Below are 14,916 nucleotides of genomic sequence, written 5' to 3'. Positions count from 1 at the left end.
TTTTTTTTTCTGTTAATATTTTTTAAAATATTTTTCCGTTTTGTCAAAATTCGTATCGCTAATAAATTTTACGTGGTAGTTTTTGTAGATTACGATTTCTTGGAAGCAACTAGCGATTTCTTGGAAATATTATTTTTACAGGTATAAATTTTGTTATTGAGAGACTTAAAATTTTATTAACTTTAATTTTTAATTTTTTTATTAGAGATCGAGCATTATATTATAATAAAGATTTAAAAGACTTTATAAATATTTTGATAAATTTTATTTCATTAGATCATGATATTTTAGATTAGAAAGATATAAAATGTATCGTTGACCATTTTTTAGATATATAATTACTTTGTATATAAAATAGTATTCTCTTAGTATCATTATGTATAATAATACTTTCCTCTTATATTTTAAAAAAAATAAATATTTTGGTTATAAATAATTTTATAAAAGAGTTGTATCCCCTCATAGTCTTTGAATACATTTTTTTAATATGTACATATGTATATATATATAATTTGAAGTATACCATTGTTTTTAAACGCTAAAGCCTATGAATTTTTCATGGGTAGCCAAGAATTTTTCTCAATATTCTTCTTGATTTAAAAGAGAAATTAGAGTAGAACATCAAGATCGCGTGGCCTAATGGATAAGGCGCTCGCCTCCGGAGCGGGAGATTGTGGGTTCGAGTCCCATCGCGATCGTCTCTAATTTTAATTCAGTATATTTTTTAAGTTATTGTTGACTTCTGACGTCAACTTCCGTCACGTACTTGTTGTATTCATGAGGAAAACTTCTTATTCAACCAATCTATATTTACAATAAATAATATTTTTTTTGGTTTATAATAAATAAATTTAGTAAAAAATATGATTATATTTGTGATAATAATTAAATATTCTTGTTTCTTTTCAAATTCCATCAAATCCAATACAATTAAATATGATGAAATTGTAAATTCCAACTGCTAGTGTTAGTGTTTCAAATACTTTTCCCAACACATTCTATACATTTGTCAAATAAATTTTACAGATTAAATAAACCCTTCATTTGATCTAAACAAGACCTTGCATCAAACTCATGTTCTTATCTCTTGAATAAGAAAATGAGAAGAGGAGCTAATGGGCGGTTCAACATCTGGAATTTGCAGCAGATCCAATCATCAACTGATAATTTAGAAGCAAAGGCCTCAACAGTTTCCAGTTCCTCCCTGTACAAAACCAACATTTGTTAGATGATCCTAGAGACTGAAAACTTCATTTGGGTAATTTCTCATTCAATTTCTAATTACTTCCCACGATATGTATATACACACACACCCACACACACACACACACATATTTTCAGTATGTCATGCAGAACTGTAATATAGTTAGCATAAATTACATAAAATTCATGTTATAATTCTATGATAAAGACTGAAAAGAAGAAAACTTGCACCATTCAATCCAACAACTAAAATCACTGAGAAGAAAGCTGGTTGAAAGAATTTCTTGTAGTTGTAGCAGTATATATTGCAGGAATGACATGCAGAAAACCCTTCACTACAATGAACAAATATTTTCCCATTTGGGCGAGACAAATTATTTTGTATAGCCGTGATATGGTACTACATTTTCATTAATAACTTATAATAAATTTACGTTGACTAATAAAATTTATGTAGTAGAATTTTAATCAGCTGACTAATAAACATATAGTAATATATGGTTTTGTATTTGTTATACAAACTATTCTACCCATCTAGAAGCAGAATTGGTAAATAAGAAAAGAAGGAAAAGAAGATAATGAAAGAGTATATGTGTTTTCTCATTTTGTATGCCATATACGTATCTCACTTCTAATGGGCTACAAGCATCTTCTTCCAGAAACAACCAAGGAGTTGCACCAAAAATGAGTGCATTTTCATTTATACAAGTCTTACTTCCATCTCTACTAATCATGCTCGGCCTATAGAAATATACTTGACAAACAACTCCTTCTTAGGCACTACTTTTCTAAATACTTGGTGAGGCTACAAATTAGAAGCCACAAATTTCTGTGAATGATAAAATGTAATCTGCAAATTATGCCGAAACAAGGCTCCTAAAATGGCATTCACATGGAATTTAATCTCCTCCAGTTGTACATTTAATTGGATTATCCAACTCATAGTTGGATCTAACATAGCTGAAAGACCTGAGAATTTAATGATTTGAATTTAATGCTTGTACCTATTTGGGATAGAACAAAGGAGGACAACTGTTTAATTCTGACCATCTGCATTTGAATATTAGCAAGAGGTTCATATCTAACCCTAAGAAAAATTCTCGAAGTCTGTTTAAAAGACCACATGATCCTGTTTTCTGAATACAATAGCATAAACTTTTATTAAAAACCATGAACTATTCCAGCACTTCCTCAATTTAGTAGTTCTGCTTTCATGTTTTAACTTCTCACTTCTTTCAACTTTAGAAACCATTGTGAATTATGAGGTCTTCAACTAACTGATTTGTTAACTCAACTGAGTGAAAATGCATGTGAATTTCCGGTCAGTGCAAGGCTAGCAGGAAAAAGGATGACAAGTACGAACAAAAACAGAATCGAGCACTTGAAAATTTTACCTTCCACCAGAATGCCCAACATAAACTACTAAGCTAATGAGTCCTCCTGGCATTAGTATTCTCTCAGCAGCCTCCAGTGCCAACAAAGTCGTCGTAGAAATTGTTATTATAGTTTTGTCACCTCCTGGAAGGTAACCCAAGTTGAATGCAACAAGCCTAAACCATCCAAAAAGATCAAATATATTCAGTCTGGTTCTGCATCAGTCTTCTGTTTCCCTAAATGATGTCCAGATATATGTCCTAACATAAAAGTTAATGCATTGAATCAACAAAATTACAGGATGACACTAATAAAAAAGCCGGTTTGATATCTTCTTGAAATGCATGACTGTGTATATTATCTAATGGTGATACTAATTGATGGCAATTGTTAATAATTCTCATCTGATTATGCAATGCAAACATCATGGGAAGAGGGTGTTTATTTATCATTTAGATATCTATTCATGTTCACAAAGACCAAAAAATGTAACATCATGATGCAATGGGGGACTTATTTATAATAAAACATCCATGTCCACAGACTGATAAAACATGCCTACTTAGGGTTTATGGTGCTGTTTTCGGCTAGGAATCAGAATAGTAGTCATGTTTGGTTCCATCATTGGCATTTTATTCTTTTTGATGAAGATCATATTTTCTCGTAATTATCCTATGCCACAAAGCCAGACGTCCTAAAAAAAAGCACCATAACCAACCGATAAGTGATATTCTCTGAGACCAACAATCATCAACTTTTGTCTTGAAACAAATATCACATTCACCAAATGATCCCAAGCCCCATTTCAGAGGAAGTCTGTCATGATATTCTAAATGTCATCCACTACTGCAATAGGATTTTGAAGAGGGAAAGGTAGAAAAGATCACTTCACTTCACAAGAACAAATGAGGGTAACCAGTCTCCATCCTAAAGAGAAAAAAATATTTTCCATTGTATAATCTTTTCTGAGATTTTATGAATACGCCTCTCAACACCTTCAGTAAAAATATTGAGTAGATATGAATTGTAATAGTTTTACGAAGCGCACTACAGTAATTACGGAAAGTAATTTATATGTAAAAACAAACATATATATATATGTCTGTGTGTGTGAAAGATTGAAAATTACTTTATTGATATCATATTGTCATGTAAACTATATAATAGAAGCAAGAACTGCAGAAACATGAGTTGCTTAGAATACCTTACAGAGGTCTTTTCTGGAATAATTTCTTCCATTCTACTGTGACAGACATCAAAGAGCTTGACAAGTTTTTTCTGGATAAAATTGTAACTCATTAGAACAGTGTGAACATTAGCAATCCAATAAATGCAAACATGTGAATGGAAGGATCAATGTAATGTTTTCAAAAGTACAAATGAATTGTAATTAGATAGACTCAAAGCTGGGTCAGTGAATAATGGCCTGGATAAAGTGTTTACATACTGACACGAAGCTAGGTCAAAAAATTGTAATGTCCTAGAAAGTAATTCCAAGGGCAAAGGATCTCTGAGCTATATATCACAAATTAGCAGCTGTTGACACTTACTGAGTAAAGTTATTAGAAGTTAAAAAGTCGTTCTGACCAAACTGAAGTTAAATTGTGGAATATCTAATATCAACATTTCATATAGCAGAAGTAAAATTTTAAGTTCCTTGATATAAAAATACCCTTTGTTGATCAGATGTTTGCAATGTTTGATCTTTCCTCATTTGAAAACAATGCATAAGATAAAGAAAAAAGGCATAAAAATAGCACCTCCTCTGGCTTGACATTTTCATCCAGCAAAGATGAAGTATTCTCCAAAGCATTTCTCTGAATGTCCATCCCATAAACACGAGCTCTACCTGACTCATCTGCTACCATTTGGAGCATTGCTAAAGTATCATAACCATTGCCACATGTGGCATCTATAACTGTATCACCTTTTTGAACAACATGTTTCCATACCCTGGTTAAAAGACAAGAATTATGAAAAGTGATCTCTGAATTTAGTAGGAAACTGAAGGTTTCAGTAGATCTCTCAACATATTGAAGAAAACTTAAAAGATATCCTCTACCATAATTGATAAAATATTTCAGTTAATTCAATAAAATTCTTGAGGTCAATAACTATATGTACATGGATCAGCCAACTCAATTATCATGGTTCATCATCTCATTCTTTGTAATCCTTTTCCAAATAAAGGACTTAAACATTTTATCTGTCAACTGCACGATTCAAGTTACTGAGTATGCAAGGGAGAAAAGAACACTATGTTGGATAAAACATGCAAACCAAAAGAAATGGAAGACAAGATTTTCAGCTGTTCCTAGATGTATCTTATTCCTAAAATCGGGACGTTTAATAGGATCAATGCCTCTGTTACAGACTCGCTTACAAGGAGCTCTATAGATGTTTTCTTTGACTGGGTGTATTAGGATCAGACAAAGGATCAGAATTTGTGGGCGTAGGAATCACTGGTAATTACATACTCACAATTTTGAGCTTCCCCTATCGATAAGATTTTAATTTTTCTTTCTATTAAAGAGAAGAAAGTTGCTTTCTACTCACTTTTCTCTATCCATCATAACTTCAGGTGCATACAAAGAGATTACTTGCAACAAATATTCATATTGAATAGGTCATCAAGTACCTACGAGTGAGCCACTTCTGTCGCCTTCCTCTTTCCAAATACGTAACCCACAAAATCGTCCTCTAGACCTGGAATTGCCGAAACACAACCATGAAAGACAGATTCATATAGAAAGGTACAGTTAACATCAGCAGTCCAAGAGAATTTTCGTAATAAAATATCCATTGCTACCAAATAAACTCTATTTGATTGGAGGAGTCAAAAACCAAAGTCCACAGCTTCATAACCATCATTACATCAATGCTAAAAAATCAAACGTACACATGAAACACGAATTGGATACCTGAAAAGGGAGAACCAGAGGAGGTAGAGAAATGAGAGTGTTGTTGTGCAAAGCTCGCATCGCAACAGAGAATCTTGGAACGATTTCGGGAGGAGAAAGTGGAAGAGAAGCGAAGAGAACCTAGTTGGGAGAATGGGATGAGGCTCTTACTGATATTTAGTGACAAGGTTCTGCTGAGGTTAATGGAATGCAAATGAGAGCCTGCCAAAAACCTAAAGGATAGCATGTCTTTCACCTTCCCTCTCCGTGAATCTTGAACTCTCCAGACAAAAAAGAAATCAACGTTTTTCTGTTTGCTTCAGGGTAAGGGTCGGGCCAGGTCCTAGTTCTTCTAGTGATGGTCTTTTTAGCAGTCCCAGTTTTGGTGAGAGTCAAATTTCATACTTTTGTTTTTAATAAATTAAAAGGTTACGTTTTTTTTTTTTTTTTTTTGTATTATGGCTTTTAAACTATTTCCAAATGAATGAAAACCATTGAAGGCAAGAAATAATCACCTTCTTGAAACTAAACTTTTATCCTGGCCGGTAAGTTATTATTATTTTTTTTGGCAAAACAATTTTAAGAACTCTGTTCATGTTTCCGAAGCTACCAACCAATCTACCTACTTACTTGACCCTCAAATTCATCAGGCAACGTTTGAATTTTGATGACTTGGTCAGTGCACGTAACTTGTTCGAACAAATTACTGAACCAGACCTCCGCACCTGGACTCTCTTCATTTCAGCTCACACCCAACATGGATACCCAACTGAAGCTACCCATTGGTATGCTACCTTACGATCCCATAAAATACACCCAGATAAATTCCTGCTCTTGTCAGTTGCCAAGGCTTGTGCTTTATCAGGAAATCTTTCCAAAGCTAAAGAGGTTCACGATGATGCCATTTTATTTGGATGTGCTTCGGATACTTTGTTGGGTAATGCATTGATTGATATGTATGCTAAATGCAAGTGTGTTGATGGGGCGAGGTTGGTTTTTGATTCCCTTCTAGTTAAAGATGTGGTTTCTTGGACATCCATGGCGGCTTGTTATGTTAACTGTGGATTGCCTAAAGAGGGTCTGGGAGTTTTCCGTGAGATGGGTTTGAATGGGGTGATGCCTAATCCAGTGACCGTTTCTTCGGTCTTACCTGCATGTTCAGAGTTGAAAGATTTGAAATTAGGGAGAGAGATTCATGGGTTTGTTGTTAGGAATAATATGGGAAGGAATCTGTATGTGAGTAGTGCACTTGTAAATATGTATGCTAGTTGCTTAAGCATGAGAGAGGCGGAGTTGGTATTTTCTAGCTTGTCTCAGCGAGATATTGTATCTTGGAATGTAATTTTAACAGCTTATTTTGGGAATAAAGAATTTGAAAAGGGTATTGATTTATTTTACAGAAGGAGAGAAAGGGGTCAACTGAATCATGCTTCTTGGAATGCTGTTATTGGTGGGTGTGTACAGAATGGGAAAAATGAAATGGCTCTAAGGACACTTGCTGAGATGCAGAAGGAAGGGTTCAAGCCTAATTTTCTTACGATTGCTAGCGTCTTACCTGCTTTTACATATTTGGAAAACTTAAGAGGAGGCAGAGAGATTCATGGTTATATCTTTAGGCATAGATTCACTGGGGACTTGATCTTTATGACGGCTCTGGTTTACATGTATGCCAAATGTGGTGAGATGGAGAAATCATACACAATCTTTAATATTCTAGAAAGAAAAGACACTGTTGCCTGGAACACAATGATCATTTCATATTCCATGCATGGCAATGGGAGGGAAGCCTTGCTGCTATTCCACAGAATGATAGACTCTGGTGTCAAACCAAATTCTGTTACTTTCATTGGTGTTCTCTCTGGCTGCAGCCACTCAAGACTTATTGATGAAGGCTTGCTGGTTTTCAATTCAATGAGTAGGGATCACTCCGTCGAACCTGATTCAGATCACTACTCGTGTGTGGTTGATATACTAGGCCGTGCTGGTAGACTGAATGAGGCATTTGAGTTCATACAAAGAATGCCTAGAGAACCAACTGCTAGTGCTTGGGGGGCATTGCTCTCTGCATGCAGATTGCATCGAAATGTGGATTTGGGAAGAGCTACTGCAAGCAGATTGTTTGAGATTGAACCCAATAACCCTGGAAACTATGTATTGTTATCCAACATTTTAGTTACTGCAAAGCTATGGGATGAGGCTTCTAAAATCAGGAAGCTGATGAGAGACAGAGGAATTGTGAAAGCACCAGGTTGTAGCTGGGTTTGGGTGAGAAACAAAGTTTATACTTTTTCTGCTGGTGATAAGAGCAATGAACAAAATGACGAAATATATAGATTTCTTGACGATTTGCGTGAAAAGATGAGATTAGCTGGCTATGCACCCAACACAGATTTTGTTCTGCAAGATGTTGATCAAGACATGAAGGAGGATATTCTTTGCAACCACAGTGAAAAACTTGCTGTTGCTTTTGGGATATTGAATTTGAGTGGGAAAACATCAGTTACTGTATTTAAAAATTTGAGAATATGTGGGGACTGTCATAATGCCATGAAGTTCGTAGCGAAGATCGTTGGTATAAAGATCATTGTAAGAGATTCTTTGCGATTTCACCATTTTATGGATGGTTGCTGTTCCTGCCATGATTTTTGGTGATGTTTCATAAGGATTTCCCCAAAATAATGTTCCAAACTGGAAAAGTGAAACTGAGTGAGGTGAATGCTATGTTTCCTCTTCTTGGATAATTTCTTTAGCAACGTTTTGCTGCCTAGGTTCGGCTTTTAATTTTCACAAGGTATGCAACCTCTGTACTATTTGTTGTTCACTCACTTAGCATTATCTGCCTCAGCCTTACCTATACCCTGCTGCTGTATCTCTGGCTATTTTCCTCTTAAAACTTCATTTTTTTCTCAGTTAAATCTGTATTTTTTACTCCAACTTATTAGACTCAGTATTTTTCTTGTAAGGAGCACGGTGTAAAAAAAAAATTACATTGCACATGAGAATTGTTTAAGCCTTATAATGATTTTAATAACATTACATGACCACAAAAACAGAAAAAATTCTAAAGAATTCTTTAGGAAAAGGGAAATGAAATACTTAAAAAGGATTGAATACTTAATATTATTTCTCAATAAGTACTTAGTAAGATTTGCTAATGAATAGAGAAACTAAATACTTAAGACCAATAAATACTTAATAATATTTTCTACTAAATTTTTAATAAGATTGAGATTTCATATTCTGTAGAAAAAGAATAAAATCCTCAAACTAAAATATTCATAAGAGATTCCCAAACAATGTATGCTTCTATGTTTAGAAGAATTATAATTGCTAATTTATTCAGAAAATTTAAACCTAATCCATTTCTCTCATTGCTAGACGAAAGTAATCCACAAGTTTTAACATGAAGAATGATGTAAGACATTAATCTTCGAACTTCCTAATAAAACTCTCTTCAATGTTAAAAAAAATAATAGGAACACACAATCGGTTGGCTGTTTGAAACCCTGTAGATAGAATGCAATCAACATTGACAAATTTATTCTTCACATCCATCCTTGAATTGAACATCATCAGGCTCGAGTGTTGACTTGTGTTACTTCTTGAATTAAACTTCTTTTTAACTCTTTCAGATGAAGAACCTTGAGGATTTTATGCGTTTAGCTGCGATAATAGGTTTCAAAACTACATTCTTTGGACCAAACACAAGATGAAAATATTTATACTATTATCATGTTGAACATGTCAATTATAGGGCCAAGATAGACCTAGAAGAAAACGTACAAACGTTGTAAGGATTACATTAGACTATATTGAATCAGTAGGCACCATGACAAATAGAAACAAGATTTTGTTGGGTTAACAAACACTTATATTGTTCGTCCAAGATAATCTGTATGATATCTGATCTAGTTGTGTGAAAGATTGAATTGTTCAACTGTACAGATCTATACAAGATTTTTTTTTTTTTTAAATAATACTCATGAATGACAAGTTTCTGACTTTGTTTATACAATGGATTAGGGTCTGAAGAATTGTGATAATGCTTCCAATCATCTCTACATTAACTACTAATTGTATTTAATTATAGACAAGAAAGAATTATCAATTCCTACTATATGAATGACGACTCATTATCTTTCTCAAGATTTTACATATTTAGGAGAGTACAATGCAAATTTAGCGAAAAGGACTGCAAACACGAGAAAAGCATTGTCCAAACAACAGCCATCAAAGTTTTTAGCATAATCAGAGGGTGTATAGCTAAAATTTTTGTTCTCCTTGGAGCTGCCCAGAACTTTTGTGATGCTACCTAAAATCCCATATTTCTTATGATCATCACTTCCAGCTTTCGGAGTTGGAGCCAGACAGCTTGAGCAAGTCTCAGGTAACAGAATTATTTTCTCCTCCCTCTCCTTTGATGATGATAACCATGATGATTGTTTCTCCATTGTGATTCTTATTTTACCAACAATAATGTTATACCAATAAGTTTCCTGTCTTCTCTCTCGCTCACTGGAGCATGTGTTTGATATATAAACATATATATGTGTTTATGCACGTGTAATTGCTCAAATGAATTCCTGGATTGCATAGTAATTGGCAAAGAAGGGAAATGGGGTTATTATTACAAAACCTCATTTTATTTTTACCTTTGGACTAACTATAGGTTTACCTGACTCTTTTTTTTTTCTTCCTAGAGGCATTGTTTTAGTTTATCTGACTGAATGCAAAAACTAAAAACACAATTAGTTGATGTTTTTAAAATTTTATAGGACTAACTAAATTAAATTTAAAAAATGTTTTAATTCAGTGTTGAATATTGTTATAAAGATTATAATAATTACAACAACACTTTTTCTGTAACACCTTAGCAAAAGAGAAGAATCTATTGAGGCACTCTTCCATTAATTGCCAATGCTAAAATCTAAACATTTTCTTGCTTTTTCAAGAAACCATTCTATGTAATAATGTAATAATTTCACCAAATATCCTTTTGAAGTTCAATGAGTTATATAAGTGTTGTTTTTTTTAATCATTTTATTGAAAAAAAATCCACTATACATGAATATGTACACACAAGCACATTCTTCTCCAAGCTACAATCATATATACGTGCATGTCTGTAATTAGGAAATATCAATCAACTAGGAAATTTCATTTTATACTTTTTATCATTCTCTTACATAATATTTCAATAACAACAATAACAATAATAGTAATAATAACAATAAGACAATCTTTTAATCATGGGATTGATGATGAACAAATTTGGATTAAATGGTAGGATTCACAGCTTAACTGTTTTTGTCTGTACGACCATCATCGAAGTTTTTAGCATAGTCCGAAAGTGTATAGGCATAACTGTTGCTCCCCTTTGAATTGCCAAGAACTTTTGCAATGTCACCAAAAATCCCATCTTTCTTCTTATGATCAGCATTTCCAGTTTTCGGAGACGAAACCAAACACTTCGAACAAGAAACTGATTCACTTCTCTTCACAACTTGTCTCCCTGAGGATAACATTGTTTTCTCATCACCAACCTTTGATGATAATGATGATGATGATGATGATGATGGTTGTTTCTCCATTATAGTTTCTCCTTTTACCAACAGGAATGTTATATCAAGTTCCTTTTCTCTTATGTTTGTCTCTCTCGCTCTATGTAGATGTATATATATATATATACTCTTATATGTATGCATATAGATGATTGCTTGAATGAATTCGTGCATTCCATAATAATTAGTAATGAAAATAGGACAGTGGGGTAATTATTATAAGATCTCCTTCTGTAAAGATCTTGGTGGTAAATACCATATTGGCTGTTTTTAAAAGTATATATCAAATAGTAAACTACAAATACAATATTGGCTACAACTAAATGGGTGGGATTCTTTATATTTTGAGATATTCCAAAATATATATTGTATATATAGCTCAATAATCAAGATACTCTTATTTACTTAATAGTGCCTCTTTGTTTTCCCACATTGAATGCAAAGATCACATTCTAAAATAAAATGGTAACTCATCTAGGCAACTTTTTTTAACTTAGGTTGCCTTTTTTCACCTTTTAATTTTGTTTTAGTTTAAATTTTTATATTTTTTAATAAAACTTTATATATTTTACCAATCATAATACAATCTCTATACAATCTTCCAGTAAATTTACAAAAAACAAACCTTTTGAATGCAATTATTAGACTTGGCTGGGGAGAATTTCCCTCTTCTATTGGAATTTCACACAATTTTCATTTGGAGTTCCATAAGTTATATAGGTGTTTTCACGACCAAAATTGTGAAAGTTAATTCAATTACAACCTACCTTCTTTTCTTTTTAAAAAATGAAGATACAGAAATTTGCAAGGACGTATAAAAAAGAGTCATGCCAAAGCAAGAAATTCATTACCATGACAGTAATTTTATTTGGTAAGTTTAATAGTAAATTTGGTCAGAAAATACAAGAGAATGCATCTTCTTGAAAACAACTTCAACAGAACTAAAATCAACATCGAAACCATAAGTCTGTCCTCCATACTCAACATAAAGGAATCCCTTGGGTGTCGATGGTGGGGGCAAAACCTGGGAAAACTCGGGTAAATCTGAGGTGGGTGGCGAAGGCAAGTCCTTTTTCTTTAAGGAATAGTATACATCAGCTAACAAAATCCATACAAGATCAGGGTCAATAGATGAAAGGCCTTGTAGCGCATTTACAGATGCATCTCGGAGACCAACAACACCACTGCAAGCTATTCCCACCACAATACCACTGACTTTCTTGAGGACGACTTCCAATGCCGAAGCGCTCCTTTTGTTCTGGGCCAGATCAGCAATCATATTGAGCACTGCAATATGGACTTTCAAATTGGAAACTTCAGCTAATGACTCCTCTGAAGAAATAGAAATGCTTCTGTAAGGAAGCTGCAATGATGTTCCTGGCTCTTTCAATTTGGGTTTTCTCTGAAATGGCGATGTGGTTAAAAGTTTCCAGAAGTGGGGCCCATCAGTGTGGAAGCGACGTGAAAAGAAATCTCCTCCGCAAACTTGCACTACAGTGCTTATCACACTTAAACACCTCCGGACAACCTGGAAACACAGTCAATGTATGATGAGTGGCAGAAAAGGAGGCAAGGCAACTAGAATTTTTCTCTCCTTTCCAGAGTCAGTAGAGGTGTGGGAACTGGATTGGAACCAGTTCATCTTCTTATGATACAAACAAACAACAGTTCTAATTCTTTTCTGTAAGTGATTCTAAAATAGAAACTTTCCTCTCAATGTTTCTTTTCCAGAGTAATTGGGGTGCTTAACTGGGGCCAACAGGAAATAAGCAGATAAAGCTACAAAACCAGGAACTAAATATACCTGGTATCTAATTTGAAGTATAATAGGCAAAAGCGAAACACAACTTGCTATGCTACTTCAATAAACAAAGGCTCAAGAATGTTTACCCACCACTGGTTTTCCACTTTGAATGCAGACCACCAAGAAAGGCCAAATTTTGTTCATTGCAGGAAGCAACCTGTTCTCATCTGCTCCATCATCAGCAACATCGATTGTATCTTTTAGCTGATATAATGAACATAGCTGAATCACTTCTTCAATTGCTTCTTTAGCCTCCACCTCTTTCCTATACGCTGCTTCAACTTTGTCTAGGGCACAAATCCCATCCTAAAAACGATGTATAGCCATTAGAATGTACAAGAACAAACTTCCTTCTTAATCCATGGTATATGCTTGGATCCACAAGATTCGAATGGCACAATTTCGGACAAGATATGTTTCCAAGTAAAAGTACATCAGATGAATTTTCCTGTTATTCATGGTCAGTCTAAATCTATCACAACACTACCACTATTTTGATGCTCTACATATAGCTTTGCATTCTATCTAAACAGAAGTGCCAAAGTTCTTTAGATTAACAATAAAAACATACAGTGAATCAAATGCTTTTATGTGGGGCTGTCTACGAAATTGAAGCTTATTTGCTTGTTTGGAATTTGGGAAACCTTTGCCTCCATATGATAAATGAAAATATTTTTCAGTTTTCCTTCTTTTAATCATTTTTCTCATACAAAAAAAATGTGTAGTGGCTGGAGAAAAAAGAAAAAAAAACATTTAGCAAATGATAGTGAAAACATGGCATGAATTTGAAAAGAATAAATAGTTACTTCTATTATTTTCTAGAAAATTATTTTTATTTATAATCAATTACCAAAAATACCAAGCACATTTATATGTATAAACATGTACAAAGCTAAAGCTAGAACCTATATAAATGCTTATAATCAGTGTTAAAGATAGCATAGCTAAGAATTGATGTTTTGAGTAATATAACTTCACATTCTACCTAGTGCTTTTCTGTCTTCCTTTGTTTCTCCTTGCCTGTCAATTATTCCTTTTTTCTCCTCCTTTTAAATCTTAATCTTCATCCCTGTTTTTTCTATGTTCTATTTTCTACTCTCTTCCCCCAGAATTTCTCCCATATATCTCTAAGTTCCTGGATAAGTTTGGTACCATCACTATTTGCGCTACATCAAGTATACAACAACAAAATAGGGAAAACATGGAGAACTATCCAGCCAGAAAGGTACCACCACTATATCCAAGGCCACCAAGCATGCAGCTTGCTCCAATGAAGCTAGTTGAGGGGTTGCTGCCTTTAGGCATGAGCCAGCAATGGATCCAACAGTTCGTCTGTACCTTTTAGAATCATTCAACTTGAGCAAGAGAGTTTCCCATTCCACTACACATTCAATTGAACAGGAGTCAAAAGATATTGTATACTCAACTAAATAAATATAATATTTGACAGGATATAAGTGATCAAATGCTAATTATTCAAAGAAATATAGGGTTTTAATAAATCGCTTATGGCATAAAATGCTAATTCGATGCTCATGCTGGTAGATGACATCACTCAACCTGAAGTAAAGCACTACCACCAACATGCCCAAGAATCAGAAAAAAGAGCCACAAGACCTATGAGGCACTCAGGTAGGCACTTTTATGAATTATTATTATTATTATTTTGAATTATTGGAAACCAGCATCCAATACAAACCAATCTTTCTGTAACAGAGGCCATATTGGATTTCATGAGACCATCAAAGGAGGAGCCAATTTTCTCGTGCCAACAAGGAGCCAAACATGAGGCATCAGATCTATGGAATAATGCAAGTTGACTACATAAGTTATCAGGAGTAATATTTTGCTGATAAATCAGGAAAATGATACATGTTTCCATGCACAAGTGTGTTCTGAACTCAATATAGAAAGTAATCAAAGAAAAGGATGACTCTAACAAACATATATTTTTCAGTTAATGAAATGATCTTCCCTCTCATGGCAAACAGATAGGCAATGGGGGTGAACAATAAAGTCCAGCAAAACATATATATATTTTTTTTTGAACTCCTAGTGCTTTCTAATTTCATGA

General features: G+C 33.9%; 2 protein-coding genes, 1 non-coding gene and 1 pseudogene across 9 annotated transcripts in view; 2 read left to right on the top strand and 2 right to left on the bottom strand.

Annotated features, from left to right (window-relative positions):
• Positions 1-625: 625 nt before the first annotated feature.
• On the top strand, positions 626-698 carry TRNAR-CCG (transfer RNA arginine (anticodon CCG)). The gene has a single exon. It is a non-coding gene; the product is annotated as a tRNA-Arg (tRNA).
• A 152-nt stretch (positions 699-850) lies between these two features.
• Positions 851-5,724, bottom strand: LOC110816999 (S-adenosyl-L-methionine-dependent methyltransferases superfamily protein). The gene is made up of 6 exons (XM_022045388.2): positions 5,499-5,724; positions 5,220-5,283; positions 4,338-4,530; positions 3,782-3,855; positions 2,598-2,753; positions 851-1,204 (listed from the first exon to the last, which is right to left on the bottom strand). Exons 1-6 carry the CDS (start codon positions 5,722-5,724, stop codon positions 1,081-1,083), a joined length of 837 nt encoding a protein of 278 aa, XP_021901080.1. The 3' UTR covers positions 851-1,080.
• Positions 5,725-6,071: 347 nt separating this feature from the next.
• Positions 6,072-14,763, top strand: LOC110816996 (pentatricopeptide repeat-containing protein At1g20230 pseudogene; annotated as a pseudogene). 5 transcript variants are annotated; one of them, XR_015819482.1, is made up of 4 exons: positions 6,072-8,268; positions 9,625-9,864; positions 14,388-14,474; positions 14,559-14,763. The product of XR_015819482.1 is annotated as a pentatricopeptide repeat-containing protein At1g20230 pseudogene, transcript variant X1 (transcript). The 5 variants fall into 5 exon arrangements; XR_015819483.1 differs by lacking the exons at positions 14,388-14,474; positions 14,559-14,763 and adding an exon at positions 10,915-11,230; XR_015819484.1 differs by lacking the exons at positions 14,388-14,474; positions 14,559-14,763 and having other exon boundaries at positions 9,640-10,221.
• LOC110816868 (ARM repeat superfamily protein) overlaps positions 11,854-14,916 on the bottom strand; it is a 43,245-nt gene continuing 40,182 nt past the window's right edge. For both annotated transcript variants that reach the window (XM_088221126.1, XM_088221127.1), the window contains 3 exons: positions 14,072-14,223; positions 12,933-13,148; positions 11,854-12,566 (listed from right to left, as the gene is read on the bottom strand). In XM_088221126.1, coding sequence (XP_088077252.1) covers positions 11,916-12,566; positions 12,933-13,148; positions 14,072-14,223 — 1,019 coding nt within the window. In that variant the 3' untranslated portion in view covers positions 11,854-11,915. The remainder of the gene's footprint in view (positions 12,567-12,932; positions 13,149-14,071; positions 14,224-14,916) is intronic.

The sequence above is a fragment of the Carica papaya genome, chromosome 5 (genome assembly GCF_054855325.1).
Source record: "Carica papaya isolate Zhongbai chromosome 5, ASM5485532v1, whole genome shotgun sequence".
In the NCBI taxonomy this organism is placed as follows: domain Eukaryota; kingdom Viridiplantae; phylum Streptophyta; class Magnoliopsida; order Brassicales; family Caricaceae; genus Carica; species Carica papaya.
Note: the sequence above shows the minus strand (reverse complement) of the source record. Positions and strands in the feature narration are given on the sequence as shown.

Bases quoted from the DNA above. Each gene is read 5' to 3' on its own strand.
- LOC110816999 (XM_022045388.2), bottom strand. From the start codon at position 5,724: ATGCTATCCTTTAGGTTTTTGGCAGGCTCTCATTTGCATTCCATTAAC. The intron at 5,284-5,498 runs GTATCCAATTCG...CGGCAATTCCAG, and splicing joins CTCTGGTTCTCCCTTTTCAG to GTCTAGAGGACGATTTTGTG. The intron at 4,531-5,219 runs GTAGGTACTTGA...TCTTTTAACCAG, and splicing joins GCGACAGAAGTGGCTCACTC to GGTATGGAAACATGTTGTTC.